This window comes from Tachyglossus aculeatus, chromosome 11 (genome assembly GCF_015852505.1).
Source record: "Tachyglossus aculeatus isolate mTacAcu1 chromosome 11, mTacAcu1.pri, whole genome shotgun sequence".
Lineage (NCBI taxonomy): Eukaryota > Metazoa > Chordata > Mammalia > Monotremata > Tachyglossidae > Tachyglossus > Tachyglossus aculeatus.
Window position 1 is genome coordinate 29754530 of NC_052076.1, and position 19009 is coordinate 29773538.

A 19009-nucleotide genomic window follows, 5' to 3' on the forward strand; every position below is an offset into this window, starting at 1 on the left:
GGCTCACAGTCTTAATCCCCATTTTACAGATGGGGGAACTGAGGCCCAGAGAAGGGAAGTGACTTGCCCAAAGTCACACAGCTGACAATTGGCGGAGCCGGGATCCATGCCACTTGCCTGCCGTGTAACCTTGAGCAGGTCACTTAACTTCTCCGGGCCCCCAGGTTCCTCATGTGTAAGAAGCAGCGTGGCTCAGTGGAAAGAGCCCAGGCTTGGGAGTCAGAGGTCACGGGTTCTAATCCCGACTCCGCCGCTTGTCAGCTGTGCGACTTTGGGAAATCACTTCACTTCTCTGGGCCTCAGTTACCTCGTCTGTAAAATGGGAATTAAGACTGTGAGCCCCACATGGGACAACCTGATTACCTTGTATCCCCCCAGCACTTAGAACAGTGCTTGGTGCATAACAAGTGCTTAACAAATACCATTATTATTATTACCTGTTCTCTCTCCTACTTAGACTTTGAGCCCCATGAGGAACAGAGATTCTGCCTGACATGATTATCTTTTATCTATCCCAGGGCTAAGAACAGTGCCGGGCACAATAATAAGTGCTTAACAAATCCGTGGTGATAATGAGGATGATAATAATCTCGGACCATCATGATTTTCACATAAAATATGTGAAATGGCATGGATGTCTGTCTCGGTCAGTGGTATTTATTAATAATAATTATGGTATTTGCTAAGTGCTTACTATGTGCCATGCACTGTACTAAGTGCTGGGGTGGATACAAGCAAACCTGGTTGGACATGGTCCCTGTCCCACATGGGGAGAAGCAGTGTGGCTCAGTGGAAAGAGCGCAGGCTTTGGAGTCAGAGGTCATGGGTTCAAATCCCAGCTCTGCCAAATGTCAGCTGTGTGACTTTGGGCAAGTCGCTTAACTTCTCTGTGCCTCAGTTACCTCATCTGTAAAATGGGGATTAAGACTTTGAGCCCCACGTGGGACAACCTGATCACCCTGTAACCTCCCCAGCGCTTAGAACAGTGCTTTGCACATAGTAAGCACTTAATAAATGCCATCATTATTATTATTATTATTATTATTATGGGGCTCACAGTCTCAATCCCCTTAAGCGCCTAGTACAGTGCTCTGCACAAGGTGAGTGTTCAATAAATACGATTGAATGAATGAATGAATGAATATTACAGATAAGGTAACTGAAGCCCAGGGAAGTGAACTGACTTGCAAGGTCATACAGCAGACAAGTGGCAGAGCCGGAATTAGAACCCATGACCTAATGACTCCTAGGCTTACTTAAGCACTCACTATGTGCAGAGCACTATACTAGTACTTAGGAGAGTATAGTATAACAGAATCAGCAGGCGCCTTCCCTGCCCACAACGAGCATACAGTCTAGCGCCTGAGACACCATCAAATTGCTGGACTATGGCAAGTATGGCATCTTTTTTTCCAGAGATTTATGCAATTCAAAGCTTACTTGGTAGGAAACAGCTAAACTCTTCCTGGTGGCTTGTAAATTCATTGTTTTTTCACTTGTCTCTCCAAAGGGAAACCCTTGGCAATGTGGTGTCTCCTGCTGTCTATAAGCTTACTCACCCAGGCCACAGAGTATGAAAAGGGTTTCCTGATTTGCTAAATTTCCCCTCCAGGCACAGCACGGGAATTAGAGCCAAGTGTCCACCGCTTTTTCTGCACCATCCTTGGCACTTGCCAGATTTTCTTCTCTAAGTGGCACTGAGGCAGCCGTTTATCTCCCTTCGATGAGTAAGGCCCAGCTGGCTCTGGCCAAGAGGGAGGAAAAGGTTAAGGAAAGCAGTGCCTCATTGCGGGCACGGAATGTGTCTTTTTATTGTAATATTGTACTCTCCCAAGCGCTTAGTACAACTTACTGCACACAGTAAGTGCTCAATAAATACGATTGACTGACTGTGGTGTGGACAACAGGGGACACAGCTCGAGTTGATGTGGCATTTTTTCAGGTTCCTGTGAAATGAACAAACACAAACACACACATCCCCATCCCTGGATCCCCCTTTACTCAAAGACATACAAGTCTTGGGGTTCCAAGGCACTCCGGCCAGTGTGCCTGATTCCCAGTTAGTTTTTTGGTTTTTTTTATGGTATTTGTTAAGTGCTTATTATGTGCCAGGCACTGTACGAGGCGCTGGGGTAGATATAAGCTAATCAGGGTGGACACATGGGGTTCACAGTCTTAACCCCCATTTTACAGATGAGGTAACTGAGGCCCAGAGGAGGAACTGACTTCCCCTAGGTCACAGAGCAGATGAGTAGCAGAGCCGGGATTAGGACCCAAGTCCTTCTGACTCCGAGGCCTGGGCTTTATTCACTAGGCCATGCCGCTTCTTCTTAGTCATCGTCATCATCAATCGTATTTATTGAGCGCTTACTATGTGCAGAGCACTGTACTAAGCGCTTGGGAAGTACAAATTGGCAACATATAGAGACAGTCCCTACCCAACAGTGGGCTCACAGTCTAAAAGTGGCTAGTCGCCACTCCCTAGCCCACAGATTCAGCCCTTCTCCTCCCCGGGAAAGTGTGAGCTTGGTGAATGAAACGGCCACTCTGGACCCCTCTCTCACGCCACGGTTTCCCGACGGGGGCTTTTTCCTTTCTCCCCTGCCTCCCCTTGGGATGACGTCGCAGCGAGATTGGATCCCGACGTCGGCTTGGACCGACAGAGATTGGAGGTTCCACCTGAGAATGTGACTTTAGTCAGGTGTGGGGCATTATCAATCAATCAATCAATCAATCGTATTTATTGAGCGCTTACTATGTGCAGAGCACTGTACTAAGCGCTTGGGAAGTACAAATTGGCAACACATAGAGACAGTCCCTACCCAACAGTGGGCTCACAGTCTAAAAGGGGGAGACAGAGAACAGAACCAAACATACCAACAAAATAAAATAAATAGGATAGAAATGTACAAGTAAGATAAATAAATAAATAAATAGAATAAATAAATAAATAGACGGTTCTTTTCTCCTGAGCGGCAGGGAATGTGTGGAACGACTCAGTGGTACTCTCCCAAATGCTTAGGTCAGGGCTCTGCTTATAGTAAGCCCTCAATAAATACCGAGTGATTGTTTGGACGAGGGCCAAGGTAGGGGGACGAATGAAGCCCCGAGCTGGCCCAAATGGGAGAGTACGGTGGTGCAGGGTTTCCCAGGGAGGGAAGAGAAAAGAAGTTCGTTCTCCTCGCGCGGAGTGGCTGACGAGTTTCATCATCATCAATCGTATTTATTGAGCGCTTACTGTGTGCAGAGCACTGTACTAAGCGCTTGGGAAGTACAAATTGGCAACATATAGAGACAGTCCCTACCCAACAGTGGTTTCAGACTTGGGGATAAAACGTCTTTCTTCCAGGGGGGCTCCTTGGAGCAGAAGGGAAGCCATAATAATAATAATAATAATAATGGTGGCATTTATTAAGTGCTTACTGTGTGCAAAGCACTGTTCCAAGCGCTGGGGAGGTTACAAGGAGATCAGGTTGTCCCACGGGGGGCTCACAGTCTTAATCCCTGTTTTCCAGATGAGGGAACTGAGGCCCAGTGAAGTGACTTGCCCAAAGTCACACAGCTGACCACTGGCAGGGTCAGGATTCGAACCCGTGACTCCTGACTCCCAAGCCACGTCAAAGCTCTACTCACCCAGCTTCCAACTATGCTCCTGTCAGCGTGGCCTAATAGGAGTGGTAATACAGTCTCCCCCTCTAGACTGTAAGCTTGTTGTGGGCAGGTCTGTTTATTGTTGTATTCTCCCAAGCGGTTAGTACAATGCTCTGCACACGGTCGGCGCTCAGTAAATAAGATTGACTGGCTAACAGTAGTAATAGTATTTATCAAGCGCTTAGTGTGTGCAGAGCTCTTTACTAAGTACCGGGAGAGAATACCCAGCTGGGAATTAGACATGGTGGCCCGCCCTCAAGAGAGATGGAAAGAGCTCAGGCGTGGGAGTCAAAGGACTTGGATTCTAATCCCAGCCCTGCCACTTGCCTGCTGGGTGACCTTGGGCATTTCACTTCACATATTATTGAGAAGCAGCGTGGCTTAGTGGAAAGAGCCCAGGCTTGGGAGTCAGAGGTCGTGGGTTCCAATCCCCGGCTCCGCCATTTGCCAGCTGTGTGACTTTGGGCAAGTCACTTAACTTCTCTGGGCCTCGGTTCCCTCATCTGTAAAATGGGGATTAAGACTGAGAGCCTCACGCAAGACAATATGATTACCTTATATCTACCCCAGTGCTTAGAACAGCGCTTGGCACAGAATAAGTGCTTAACAAATACCATCATTTTGAGAAACAGTGTGACTTAATGGAAAGAGCATGGACTTGGAAGTTAGAGGACGTGGGTTCTAATCCCGGCCCCACTCCTTGTCTGCTGTGTGACCTTGGGCAAGCCACTTCTCTGTGCCTCAGTTACCTCATCTGTAAAATGGGCATTAAGGCTATAAGCCCCATGTGGGATGACCTGATTACCTTCATCTACAACAGTGCTTGGCACATAGTAAGTGCTTAACAAATACCATAATTATTATTAGTAGTATATATGTATATATATGTTTGTACATATTTATTACTCTATTTATTTTACTTGTACCTATCTATTCTATTTATTTTATTTTGTTACTATATTTGGTTTTGTTCTCTGTCTCCCCCTTTTAGACTGTGAGCCCACTGTTGGGTAGGGACTGTCTCTATATGTTACCAGCTTGTACTTCCCAAGCACTTAGTACAGTGCTCTGCACACAGTAAGCGCTCAATAAATACAATTGATTGATTGATTGATAGTAGTATCTCTGGGCGTCCATTTCCTCATCTGTAAAAATGGGGATCAAATTCCTGTTGTCCCTTCTCTTTAGAGTGTGAGCCCCACGTGGGACAGGAGTTGAATCTGCGCTTGGCACGTAGTAATCATTGTTATTACCCAGGCTGGGCCTGACCTCCACACCTACCCCCTCATCCCCAAATAGCTTGCAACCGAGAGCTTTGCTCAGAAAAGACTCTTGACAACATCTCAATTAAGGATGTTTCCCATTGCGGCAGCCAATCATCAATCGATCGTATTTATTGAGTGCTTACTGTGTGCAGAGCACTGTACCAAGTGCTTGGGAAGTACAAATTGGCAACATATAGAGACAGTCCCTACCCAGTAGTGGGCTCACAGTCTAAAAGGGGGAGACAGAGAACAAAACCAAACATACTAACAAAATAAGATAAATAGGATGGATATGTACAAGTAAAATAAATAAATAAATAAATAAATAAATAGAGGGAGGGTAGTCAAACATGCTAACAAAATAAAATAAATAGAATAGATATGTACAAGTAAAATAAATAGAGTAATAAATATGTACAAACATATATACAGGTGCTGTGGGGAAGGGAAGGAAGGAGGTAAGATGGGGGGATAGAGAGGGGGACGAGGGGGAGAGGAAGGAAGGGGCTCAGTCTGGGAAGGCCTCCTGGAGGAGGTGAATCTGCAGAGCTGAGTAAGGAATTCTCTGTGGCTGGGTCCGGAGCGGGACAGGCATGGTGAGATTGGAATCAGGATCCAGGCTGGACGGGACCGATGTGGCCTTGGGCTGGATTTCCAGGTTCTAAACCTCCTCTAGACTGTAAGCTCCTGGTGGGCAGGGAACGTGTTTACCAACTCTGTTGTGTTGTCCTCTTCTAAGCACACAGTAAGCACTCAATAAATGCCGTTGATCGATCGATTAATTAAGATGGTTGGGCGGAAAGGTGGCTAGGGCACGCAGCCGGGGCATGAAGGAGACATCCCCAGAGCAGGGATCGGTGGGGAGGGGCGGCGGAGTTTCCGCCCCTCGCCCTGCCGTCCACCAGCTAACCCTCCCCGTTGCTTCCTTCCTCCTAGACTATCTGGCCAACCACGGCCGGCTGAACGAGCCCGAGGCCAGGCGCAAATTCTGGCAGATCCTGTCCGCGGTCGATTACTGTCACAGCCAGAAGATCGTGCATCGGGACCTCAAGGCCGAAAACCTCCTGCTCGATAACAACATGAACATCAAAATAGCAGGTAATCGACCGCGGCCTCCATCCTGCATGGCACCCCTTCCCCTGGCAGGAGCTTGGCGGTTATGAGGACTGAGGTCCCCCCACCCCCCTGCCCATGTCAGTTGGACCCTCTACTTCTGGGGATCCGTCCCAGAGGAGGAGTTGGTGTGACCCCAGGTGTGGTAGCGGGTTGCGTGGACACAGGGAAGTTGTTCCGTGCTGGCTGTTCATTCATTCAATCATATTTGTTGAGCGCTTACTGTGGGCAAAGCACCGTACCAAGCGCTTGGGAAGTAATAATAATAATGATGGCATTGTTAAGCACTTACTATAGGCAAAGCACTGCTTTAAGCGCTGGGGGGATACAGGGTGATTAGGTTGTCCCATGGAGGGCTCACAGTCTTAATCCCCATTTTACAGATGAGATAACTGAGGCACAGGGAAGTGAAGTGACTTGCCCAAAGTCACACAGCTGACAAGTGGCAGAGCCGGGATTAGAACCCATGACCTCTGATTCCCAAGCCCGGGCTCTTTCCACTGAGCCACGCTGCTTCTCATAAAGTACAAGTCGGCAATGTATAGAGACGGTTCCTAACCAACAACGGGCTCACAGTCTAGAAGGGGATAGATAATTGTGGTATTTCTTAACTGCTTATTATGCGTCAAGCACTGTACTAAGCACTAGGGCAGATTCGAGATAAGAAATAAATAATGAATAAATAATTATGGTATTTGTTAAGCGCTTACTATGTGCCAAGCACTGTTCTAAACAATGGGGTAAATACAAGGTAATAAGGTTGTCCCACGTGGGGCTCATAGTCTCAATCCCCATTTTACGGATGAGGAAACTGAGGCACAGAGGAGTTAAGTGACTTGCCCAAGGTCACGCAGCAGACAAGTGGCAGAGACGGGATTAGACGCCATGACCTCTGACTCCCAAGCCCGGGCTTTTTCCACTAGGCAATGCTGCTCCTCCTTTGGCTATGTCCGTTCTGGTGGAGGTGGAGGAAGCAAAGCCCAGGACTTGGCTCTGCTAACTCTTCCTCAGCATTCCCTGAGAAGCAGCGTGGCTCAGTGGAAAAAGCCCGGGCTTTGGCGTCAAAGGTCATGGGTTCAAATCCCGGCTCCGCCAATCGTCTGCTGTGTGACTTTGGGCAAGTCACTTCGCTTCTCTGGGCCTCATTAACCTCTTCTGTAAAATGAGGATTAAGACTGTGAGCCCCCTGTGGGACAGCCTGATCACCTTGTACCTCCCCAGTGCTTAGAACGGCGCTTTGCACATAGTAAGCGCTTAATAAATGCCCATCATTATTATTATTCCCTGGTGTGCCTCCACACCCACCGCCCCAGCCTCCGTCTTTCCCCTCGGCTGGTCGTTGGTGGTAGATTTAGAAAAGATCCATCATCATCATCAGTCGTATTTATTGAGCGCTTACTATGTGCAGAGCACTGTACTAAGCGCTTGGGAAGTAAAGAGCCATCTGTGGCCAAAGGAGGAGTGGGGGGAAGCGAGAACGTTTCCCACCTCTTCCGAGGGGTGTTCCAGAGGCCGTGGCTCGGAGCCAAACGTGCCAAACGCAAGTCTGGGCTCAGAGTGGAGGGTCTCTGGCCCGGCTCAGGGGGACTGTTGGGTTCCTCCACGCCAGCTGGTGTGTATTGGTTTTCCATTATTATTATTATTGCTAATAATAATAATAATAAAGTAGTGGTATTTGTTAAGCACTTAGTATTCATCATCATCATCAGTCGTATTTTATTGAGTGCTTACTATGTGCAGAGCACTGTACTAAGCGCTTGGGAAGTACAAATTGGCAACATCTAGAGACAGCCCCTACCCAACAGTGGGCTCACAGTCTAAAAGGGGGAGACAGAGAACAAAACCAAACATACTAACAAAATAAAATAAATAGAATAGCTGTGTACAAGTAAAATAAATAAATAAATAGAGTAATAAATATGTACAAACATATATACATATATACAGGTGCTGTGGGGAAGGGAAGGAGGTAAGATGGGGGGAATGGAGGGACGAGGGGGAGAGAGATATTCATTCATTCATGCAATCATATTTATTGAGCTCTTACTGTGTGCAGAGCACTGTACTAAGCCCTTGGGAAGCCTCGAGAAGCAGCGTCGCTCAGTGGAAAGAGCCCGGGCTTTGGAGTCAGAGGTCATGGATTCAAATCTTGGCTCCGCCACTTAATAATAATAATAATGATGGCATTTATTAAGCGCTTACTATGTGCAAAGCACTGTTCTAAGCGCTGGGGAGGTTACAAGGTGATCAGGTTGTCCCCCGTGGGGCTCACAGTCAATCCCCATTTTCCAGATGAGGTAACTGAGGCACAGAGAAGTTAAGTGACTTGCCCAAAGTCACACAGCTGACAATTGGCGGAGCCGGGATTTGAACCCATGACCTCTGACTCCAAAGCCCAGGCTCTTTCCTGCTGTGCCCCGCTGCTTCTTGTCAGCTGTGTGACTTCAGGCAAGTCACTTCACTTCTCTGTGACTCAGCTACCTCATCTGTAAAATGGGGATTAAGATTGTGAGCCCCACATGGGGCAACCTGATCGCCTTGTAACCTCCCCAATGCTTAGAACAGTGCTTTGCACATAGTAAGCGCTTAATAAATGCCATCATTGTTATTGGGAAGTACAAGTTGGCAACAGATAGAGACGGTCCCTACCCAACAACGGACTCACAGTCCAGGCACTTCACTAAGCGCTGGGGTGGATACAAGTTAATCAGGTTGAACACAGTCCCTGTTTGACGTGGGACTCACAGTCTCAATCCCCATTTTACAGATGAGGTCACTGAGGCCCAGAGACATAAAGTGACTTGCCCAAGGTCACACAGCAGACAAGGGGCAGAGCTGGGATTTCATTCATTCATTCCATCGTATTTATCAAGCGCTTACTGTGTGCGGAGCACTGGACTAAGCGCTTAGGAAGTTCAAGTTGACCACATATAAAGACGGTCTCTACCCAACAGCGGGCTCACAGTCTAGAAGGGGGAGACAGACAACAAAACAAAATATGTGGACAGGTGTCAAGTCGTCAGAACAAATAGATTTAAAGCTAAGTGCACATCATTAACAAAAATAGAATAGTAAATATGTACAAGTAAAATAAATAGAGTAATAAATCTGTACAAATAAATACACAAGGGAGCGAGGGAGGATTAAAACCCAGGCCCGTGCCCATCGGCTCTCATTTTTTGGACTCCTTTTAGCCCTCCTTCGGGGCAAATTGGATTTCTGCATCCCCTCGAAGCTGGTGGCCAGAAATATCTCTAGCCACGCCGAGACCAGCCCTAGCCGCCACCGAGCTGGCCCGGTGGGGAACTTCCAAGCCGGAACTCCGGCCTCCGGGAAGGGATTCCCGGTCACTGTGGATCCCAGGTGTGGCCGGAGGGGCCGGAGAGGATCGCTCAGGCGATCTACCTCAAGGTTCCCCTGCCCAGTGTTGCGGCCTCTCTCGGAGCTGGGTTTTCAGAGCCGAGTGTGATTTTTCCTTTCCTCCACACCTGCCCCTTGCCTGCAGTGTGACACTGGGGAAGTGACTAAACCGCCTCACTGGGGAGATGTTAGCTATTCTCCCTCCTCCAGTGACCGTGAGCCCCACGACGGACAGGGACTGTGTCCCAACTGATTATCTCGGTTCTACCCCGTTGCTCAGTACGGTGCGTGGCCCGAAGTCAGGGCGTGACAAATACCGCAGCGATAGTTCTCGTTAAACACCATCCTCGGGAGCAGAAGGGCGAGAGCTGAATTGGCCGTCACTCCAAACCCCTAAGAGTCCTGTGGCTCCCTGCCCAGTGGGTGAACATGGAGCCGAAAACACAACAGTCCGTCTCGGAATCACTGGCGGGGCGGGCAGAGGGGGTGTGTGGCTGGGGATGGGGCCGTGGTTCTGCCCACTGCGCTCCTTCTGAACATTAACTGCTCTGGGAGCCGGAGCCTCGGGGCCGGCAAGCGTTTCCACCCCAGGGTGGGTCAGCCCGGCTTGGCCGAAGGGTCCCGGGGAAGTCGGCCGGTCATTCGGATCAAGGAGGAGCAGTGTGGTCTAGTGGCTAGAGCACAGGCCTGGAGTCGTAAGGAGTCACATCTGCCGCGTGACCCTGGGCAAGTCAAGAATAATAATAATAATAATGGTACTTGTTGCGTGTTTACTACATGCCAAGCGCTGTTCTAAGTGCTGGGGCAGATATAAGTTAATCAGGTTGGATATAGTCCCTTTACCATACGGGGCTCACACTCTAATCCCCCTTTTCCAGATGAGGTAACCGAGGCCCAGAGAAGTCAGTGGACTTGCCCAAGGTGTCACAGCACAGCGTGGCTCAGTGGAAAGAGCCCGGGCTTTGGAGTCAGAGGTCTTGGGTTCAAATTCCGGCTCCGCCACGTGTCTGCTGTGTGGCCTTGGGCAAGTGACTTAACTTCTCTGAGCCTCAGTTACCTCCTCTGTAAAATGGGGATTAAGACTGTGGGACAACCTGATCACTTTGTATCCCCCCAAGCGCTTAGAACAGTGCTTTGCACATAGTAAGCGCTTAACAAATGCCAACATTATTATTATTATTATTATTATTATTATCATCATCATCATCATTATTTTTATTATTTGGCAGAGCCGGGATTAGAATCCAGGTCCTTCTGACTCCCAAACCCGTGCTCTATCTATTAGGCCACATTGCTTCTCACATCACTTCTCCGAGCCTCTGTTACCTCACCTGCAAAATGGGGATTAAGACTGGCACATAGTAAGCACTTAACAAATGCCACAATTATCATTTTTATCATTATTAATATCATCCTCATTATTATCAGTGCTGACGTTATTGAGGCCCCCCAAGAGGTCTGCACCCAGATGATCCAGTGGGGCCGTGGGCACAGCTGAAATTATCCACACGGTGGGCCGGGCTCCATCGCTCAGGGAAGCAGTGTGGCTCAGTGGAAAGAGCATGGGCTGTGGAGTTAGAGGTCACGGGTTCAAATCCCGGCTCCGCCAATTGTCAGCTGTGTGACTTCGGGCAAGTCACTTGACTTCTCTGGGCCTCAGTTCCCTCATCTGTAAAATGAGGATGAAGACCCCTCCGTGGGACGACCTGATCACCTTGTAACCTCCCCAGCGCTTAGAACAGTGCTTTGCACATAGTAAGCGCTTAATAAATGCCATTATTATTGCTATTATTATTATGATCTGGGCCGAACGCCAGGGGATCCGATACGGATAAAGTGGACGAGGATCCCGGTGCCTGAGGCGGGGGGCTCCGTCTCGGGGGTTCTCTTGGCCGGTGCGTCAGCGGGCACTGCCAGCTTTTCTCCCCAGCAGCTGCTGCCCGCTCCGGGGGGCTCGGGCCAACGATTATATTGGCTTCCAGTCCCCTGGGCTCCGGCTGCAGGGAGGAGTGCCCCCCACCACCACCCAAAAGCCTGTTTCCCCCGTCCCAGTGGCGGCTAAAGCCCCGCCTAACAGGGAGGGTGGCTGTTTGGCAGAGATGGGGCGGGCTCCTATCCTGGCGGTCAGGGTGCCCGGCGGGCCTGGACGTCAGAGCTGCCTGAACGTGAGGTGAGCTTTGTTCCCCGGCCCACCCAAAGCCCCCCGCTCTGCTCCCGGCTCCCTCCTGACGATACATCCCCGCCACCCCCGCCCAGAACTCCCGGGCCCCCATCCAACCCGGCCATATTCGGTCCGAGAGGAGGATTTTCAGATTCTAAATTAGTGAGCGGGTCATACTTCTGGACGCCCCCCCAGTCCTTCCAGAGGCTGGTTGGGATCTTCGAAATAGCGTTCATAGCTCAGCCTGAAAAACGATCCGGGGTCTGCTTGGCTGGTTTTTGTTTTATATCCCCCACCCCTCAAGTCCCCGAAAAAGCGTGAAGGCAGCAGCGCCTACAGTCTGGCTTTGGTGCGACTCGCTAAAGTAGGATGTGCGCAAAAAAGGTGGACGTGATGCCCCGTGAGCCACTCGGAGGCTTCGGGGAAATCCCGTCAGCGATGTGCCCGCCGGCGGTGGCCGGCGAGACTGGGTATCTTCCACCTCAGGCGGGCACCCCTGAGGTATTTGTACTTCCCAGCGCTTAGTACAGTGCTCTGCACATAGTAAACGGGTCTGTTAATTCCGTTGTACTGTACTCTCTCAGGCGTTTAGAACAGTGCTCTGTATGTAGTAAGCTCTCAATAAATACCATTGATTGATTAAGGAGGCAGGCAGGCAGACAGACTGAATCTGAAGGCTCCTGTCCGTTTTCTCATTCCAGGTTGATTTTTGTGACTTTTTAAATGATCGTTAATCAGCCCACATGGGAGAGGGCTCTGATGAAGAAACCCAAATAAGCGAAGGAAGCAATCAATGAGTGGTATTTATTGAGCACTTACTATGTGCAGAGCACTGTACTAAGCCCTTGGGAGAGTAGAATAATGGTCTATATGTATATGTGTTTGTACGTATTTATTACTCTATTTTATTTGTACATATTTATTCTATTTATTTTATTTTGTTAATATGTTTTGTTTTGTTCTCTGTCTCCCCTTTCTAGACTGTGAGCCCGCTGTTGGGTAGGGACTGTCTCTATATGTTGCCAACTTGTACTTCCCAAGCGCTTAGTACAGTGCTCTGCACATAGTAAGCGCTCAATAAATACGATTGAATGAATGAATGAATAGTAAGCGCTCAATAAATACGATTGATGATGATGGCAGACCTGATTCGGGGGTGGTGTGGCAGCCACAAGTCTGGCTTTGGGCATTTGGGGACCAGCTAGGGGCAGAGAGCTGTTGGCATCACAGCCTAGAGGGGGAGAGAGACACTAATATAAATAAATAAATTAGAGATATGTACAGAAGTGCTGTAGGGTGGTCTAACCCCTCCTATCTCACCTCACTACTCTCTTGCTACAACCCAGCTCACAAACTTCGCTCCTCTAATGCCGACCTTCTCACTGTCCCTCGATCCTGTCTTTCCCGCCGCTGACCTCCCACCCGAGCTCTGCCTCTGTCCTGGAACACCCTTCCTCTTCATATCTGACAGGCAAAGACTCTCCCCTCTTCAAAGCCTTATTGAAGCAGAGAAGTAGAGTGGCTCAGTGGGGAAGAGCCCAGGCTTGGGAGTCAGAGGTCATGGGTTCAAATCCTAGTTCCGCCAAATGTCAGCTTTGTGACTTTGGGCAAGTCACTTCACTTCTCTGTGCCTCAGTTACCTCAAATGGGGATGAAGACTGTAAGCCCCACGTGGGACAACCTGATCACCTTGAATCCTCCTTAGCGCTTAGAACAGTGCTTTGCACCTAGTAAGCACTTAACAAATACCATTATTATTATTGAAGGCACATCTCCTCCAAGAGGCCTTCCCTAAGCCATCCTTTCCTCTCCTCCCGCTCCCATCTTGACGTGCTCCCTTTATTCCTCCTCCCAGTCCCATAGCACTTCAGTACATATCTATAATTGATTCATTTATATTAGTGTGTGTTTCCCCCTCTAGACTGTAAGCTCTTTGTGGGCAGGGAATGGGTCTGTATATCGTTTATATTGTACTCTCCCAAGTGTTTAGTACCATGCTGTGCACACAGTAAGCACTCAATAAACACGATTGAGGGAAAATAGGCATCCTGGACGGCGAGAAGGAAAGGGCTTCGGCGCTGCTGCTAGGGACCTAACCTGTGGGGTCGGGGGCTTGTCCCCAGGGCCGACGGGGCCGACAGCGAAGCCGTGGCCGTTCTGCTCATGATTTCATGTGAGAACCGTCCAAGGTCAGGCCCAAAATAGCTGGGACAGTCCTCGAGAGAGGCGGGCGGCTCCTCCGGGCTCCAGGAATTTCGGAGCTCTTAATAGCCCCATCAGACCGGAGATACGGGCCGACGGGGGAGCTCAGAGTTAACTCCCGGCCTGGCTGGCTGTTGGCCCTGTGGCCCGGACTGGGCAGTGTGGACAGAAACGGGGTCACAGTTCATTCATTCATTCATTCAATTGTATTTATTGAGCGCTTACTGTGTGCGGAGCACTGGACTTAAGCGCTTGGGAAGTACGAATCGGCAACATATAGAGACGGTCCCTACCCAACAGTGGGCTCACAGTGTAGAAGGGGGAAACAGACAAAAAAAAAAACCAAGAAGTAGATAGGGTGTGGGCAGCCCCTCACCCTCCCACAGTGGGGAAGGACTAGTCCCCTATGTTCTTCCCCCCATCCCAGCCCCACAGCACATATGTACATGTCTGTAATTTAATTATTTATATTAATATCTGTCTACCCCTCCAGACCGTAAGCTCATTGTGGGCAGGGAATGTGCCTGCTAACGCTGTTATATTGTACTCTACCAAGCACTTAATACAGTGCTCTACACATAGTAAGCGCTCAATAAATATGATTGAACGAATGATAGGAGGTGGGGCAGGGAGCAACAAATGAGGTGGTTGTCTTCGGCCAGGGTCCCCAGCAAGGCCTCGCGGGGAGCAGTGTTCCCGTCCCTGTCCGCTCTTGGGGATGGAGAAGAAGGGAAAAGCCCAAGGAAACCCCCATCGTCCAGCTACCGGTTACTTGCCGGGCAGAAGCCCGGCCCCTGTTGGGGTTTCCGGAACCCCTGCCCGTGAGGGTCCTGACTTGCTCTGGCCCCGGCCCTGTGGGCATCGGGGAAGTGGCACAGCCAGTGGTGCCCACCTTCCGGCTGCAGGTGGACTCTGCCCAAACCGTTTCCTCTCCTGGGCCGGCTCTGTGGGGACACTCCGGTTTTCCACTGCGGGGACTGTGGGGGCGGAAGGATCGATCGTGCCCTGATGGTGCCCAGCAACTGCATCCCTGTGTCTGTCTGGGCAGATTTCGGGTTTGGCAATTTCTTCAAGAGCGGCGAGCCGCTGGCCACGTGGTGCGGCAGCCCGCCCTACGCCGCCCCGGAGGTGTTCGAAGGGCAGCAGTACGAAGGACCCCAGCTGGATATCTGGGTAAGTGGCGGGCTGACGGGCAACTGGACCCCGAGTTGCCAGAACCCCGTGTCTTCCCCGACCCCTGGACTGGATTTTTTTTGGGGGGGGCCCCCAGCGAGCCCCACACTGACCAGAGGGACCTGGTCCAGACTTGTATCCGCACCCCACCAAGCTCCTTCCAGCCCACTGGGGCTCCTGCGTTATTTAAGATGTTTCCCTCACCTCCTTTGTTCTGCCAGTTACATTTTCATCTCCACAAAGTGCAGGAAGGAGAGCTGTCATCCCAGTGGGCCGGGGGGCAGCGGGGAGCCGGGGAGAAGGGCCGGGACCCGGACTGAGGACCGTGTCTCCCTCAGAGCATGGGCGTGGTGCTCTACGTGCTGGTCTGCGGCGCTCTGCCTTTCGACGGCTCCACCCTCCCCATCCTGAGGCAGCGGGTCCTGGAGGGCCGCTTCCGCATCCCGTACTTCATGTCGGAAGGTGAGTCCCGGCAAGCCAGGGCGCGGCGAGGAGAGCTGGAGAAGGGACACGACCCGGAACGAGCCCGGGCTTGAGAGGCGGAGGACCTGGGTTCTAATCCCAGCTCCACCAATTGTCTGCCGGGTGACCTTGGGCAAGCCACAGCACCTCTCGGGGCCTCAGTTTCCTCACCTGTCCGATGTGGATTCGATACATGTTCTCCCTTGCCCTTGGACTGTGAGCCCCGGGTGGGACCGAGACAGTGTCCGCCCTGATTGGTGTCTTTCCTAGTGCTTGTCATCATCATCAATGGTATTTATTAAGTGCTTTCCTTGTGCAGAGCACTGTCCTAAGCGCTTGGGAGAATACAGTACAACAGAGTTGGTAGACACGTTTCCTGCCCACAGCGACCTTCCATTCTAGTACAGTGGTTGGTGCAGAGGAAGCACTAAACAAATCCCAGATATCAAGAGTGTGAGCCCACTGTGGGACAGGGACTGCGTCCAGCCTGTTAAGAACAGTGCTTGGCACATAGGAAGCACTTAACAAGTATTATTATCATTATTAATAAATACCAGTGGTGATTATTATCATCATAAGGAGGCAGGGTATCAGCAGGTTGGGGATGAGCCCAAAGGGGGCTATTCTAGAGGCCCGGTTGGCTCCGCTGACAGGAGCGGCCAGTGCCCGGTGGCTCTGGACATCCCGTCTGTCCCCTGTCGAGCCTGGGGGCCACGCGCCCCTCTGACGCTCGGCTCCCCGTAGAGTGTGAGCACCTGATCCGGAGGATGCTGGTCCTGGACCCCTCCCGGCGGCTGACCATCGCGCAGATCAGGCAGCACAAGTGGATGCTGGCGGAAGTGCCCGTCCAGCGACCGACCCTGTACGTCCAGAGCCGTGGGAACGGCCCCACCCTCGGGGAGTACAACGAGCAGGTTTTGCGGCTCATGCACAGCCTGGGCATAGACCAGCAGAAGACCATCGAGGTAAAGCGGAGCTCCCGGCTGAGCCTCGGGAGGCCGCGGAGTGCGGGGCGGCGGGATGGGACTTTCGGCCCGGACCCACCCTCTGTGGCTGTGTCTGCCCCTCCCGTCCCCGGGTCCCCAAGGGGTTGGGTCACAGGGAGGGCGACAGGTTCCATCCCGTTGGCCTGGAGGAGGGACCTATGGGAGGTAAGTGAGGCCCCCTCGGGAGACCCAGAGACGTGGAAAATATGGGTCACGGCGTCTGAGGGTCAGGAGGCCCGGGGGCTTCAAGATGCAGAGAGTGTGGGTCACGGAGTCCGAGGGCCAGGAGCTTGGGGGGCTCAAGGATGCGGAGAGCGTGGGTCACGGCGTCTGAGGGATGGAGTGCTCTGGGGGCTCCCCGTTGACTGGCGGAAGGAGGGCACTGACTCCCAGGCCAAAGACGAGCCGATCCCATCCACCCCAAGGCCGCCTCTGGAGCTATCCCGTTCATGGAGGCGGGCTTCCCAGACGGGGCCCTGGGCCCTTCAGGCCATCCCGGCCCCAAGGCCGGCCACTCCTTGGCTTTCTCGTTGGGTACCCACTCTGGGGACTTCCGCTCCCAGGTCGGGAACGAGGGGTCGGGTGAAGAAGTAGGGGAAGGAATCTCCCCTTCTAGACTGTAAGCTCGTTGTGGGCAGGGAATATGTCTGTTACATCATTATATCGTACTCTCCCAAGCGCTTACTACAATGCTCCGCGCACACAGTAAGCGCTGAATAAATGCAGTTGACTGAGTCAGGGAAGGAGTCCTCCCCAGCCTCTAGCCAAGGGGGGAGTGGGGAGTCTGGGCAGAGTGGACCTCCGCATCTGGCTCGTCTATTCCCTTCCAGTCTCTGCAGGACAAGAGCTATAACCACTTTGCCGCTATCTACTACCTGCTGGTGGACAGACTGAAATCCCACCGGAGCAGCTTCCCCGTGGAGCCGAGCCTCAGCTCCCGCCAGCGCCGGCCCAGCACCATCGCCGAGCAGACGGTCGCCAAGGTAACGGCCGGCTCGCCTCTAATCCCGGCTGCCTGGCGGCCCCCTCGCCTTCCTCGTGAAAGGGCAGGGAGGCGGTGCCGGACTCAGAGGCCTCTGTTGGCCCATCCTGAGCAAGCGCCTCCCCCGTCGTGCCGGAGGCTGCGGGGTGGGGCACCGGCAGTTGGAGGGCCGGGCCAGGCCGGGCGGGGGGTTCTGGGTGGAAATCCCTGGGCCTGGATCTGAAGAGAAACATGCAGACGTTCATGGAGCCCCAATTCACTCCCACACTCCCAAAGCACAGCCAGTTTCAGAGAGGGTCAGCCCGGGGCGGCCTGGGTGGCCACTTGCAAGGCCTCCGACTTATGCTCGCGGGTCTGGGAGAGGAGCCGAAAGGGCTAGCGCAGGCCACGGGATAGGAGCCGAGTCACCGCTGGCCACCCCCCAGCACCCTACTCCTTCCCCGCTTCCCTCCCCAACACCCCGGGGTCCCACCTCACTGCTCCCACCAGCTCCCTCCCGTCCACGCACTTGAGGTCTCGGGGAGCCTCTCTTCCTGGAGTAGGAAAGAGTGAGGGCCGGTTGGCAGGAGAAAGCTGGGTCCTGGGGAACCCAAGCCCTCGGAGCCCACGTTGGCACCCACCGGACCCCTTCCTTATCGATCCACCCCTCTTGCCACCATTGTACCCTACGAACCAGACTGTGAAGTTCTTCCTGAAATCGCTAGCCAACTCCCCCACGTTGGAGCACCCATGTCCCACCTGGGAGCCAGTGATCACTGGGTTCCATTTCCGCCTCCACCCCCTTCTCCGAGGGGAGAAGTGAAAGGGAAAGCCTGCAAAACGGAGGGCGGGGGTTCCCTACTGCTTCCGTCCACTGTGACGGTTGAGCCCTCAGAGTGGGGGGTCGAGGTGAAAGCAGCAGGCTAGAGGGTCTTGAAAGGCATCGCTAGGCCGTGCTGCGCGTGGCCCCAAGGGTGGGGCTTTGCCATGGGATCCTTCCTTGGATGGTTCTGAAGACGGACTTTCCCTGTGTGTCCCCAGGCCTTGCCGGTGGGGTCCCCGGCACCTCTGAGCTCCCAGGCCCTGAGGTTAGGGCCAGCCGCAGACCTCCCTCAGCCTCCTCCTCCTCCTCCTCCTCCTCCTCCGCCTCCTCCTCCTCCCAGGGACAGCTTCTCCTTCCCCGGGGCCGCCTGCCAGTCGGAGGCAGCGTTCATCGAGGAGCACGTCGACACCCCAAAGGTACCGCTCGGAGCCGCGGGATCCCCTCCCAGCTGCCCTCTCTCAGCCCCTGGGGTTCATTCATTCATTCAGTCGTATTTATTGAGCGCTTACTGTGTGCAGAGCACTGTACGAAGCGCTTGGGAAGTCCAAGTTGGCAACATATAGAGACAGTCCCTACCCAACAGCGGGCTCACAGTCTACAAGGCGGGTTGGGGAGGGACCGTCTCTATCTGTTGCCAACTTCTAATAATAATGATGGCATTTGTTAAGCGCTTACCGTATGCAAAGCACTGTTCTTGTCCTTCCCAAGCGCTTAGTCCAGTGCTCTGCACACAGGAAGCGCTCAGTAAATACCACTGAATGAATGAATGAGGTGGCAGAGCCGGGATTAGAACCCAGCGCATAATAAAAACCATCATTATTATTATTATTATTATTACAGTTCGGGTTGGGG

The 19009-nt window shown here is 52.2% G+C and overlaps 1 protein-coding gene across 1 annotated transcript in view; it reads left to right on the top strand.

Annotated features, from left to right (window-relative positions):
* The window catches only part of SIK2 (salt inducible kinase 2), a 73295-nt gene that overhangs the window by 48153 nt on the left and 6133 nt on the right, over positions 1–19009 (top strand). The window contains exons 4-9 of the mRNA XM_038754099.1: positions 5853–6014; positions 14801–14925; positions 15264–15387; positions 16132–16352; positions 17204–17356; positions 18376–18573. Coding sequence (XP_038610027.1) covers positions 5853–6014; positions 14801–14925; positions 15264–15387; positions 16132–16352; positions 17204–17356; positions 18376–18573 — 983 coding nt within the window. The remainder of the gene's footprint in view (positions 1–5852; positions 6015–14800; positions 14926–15263; positions 15388–16131; positions 16353–17203; positions 17357–18375; positions 18574–19009) is intronic.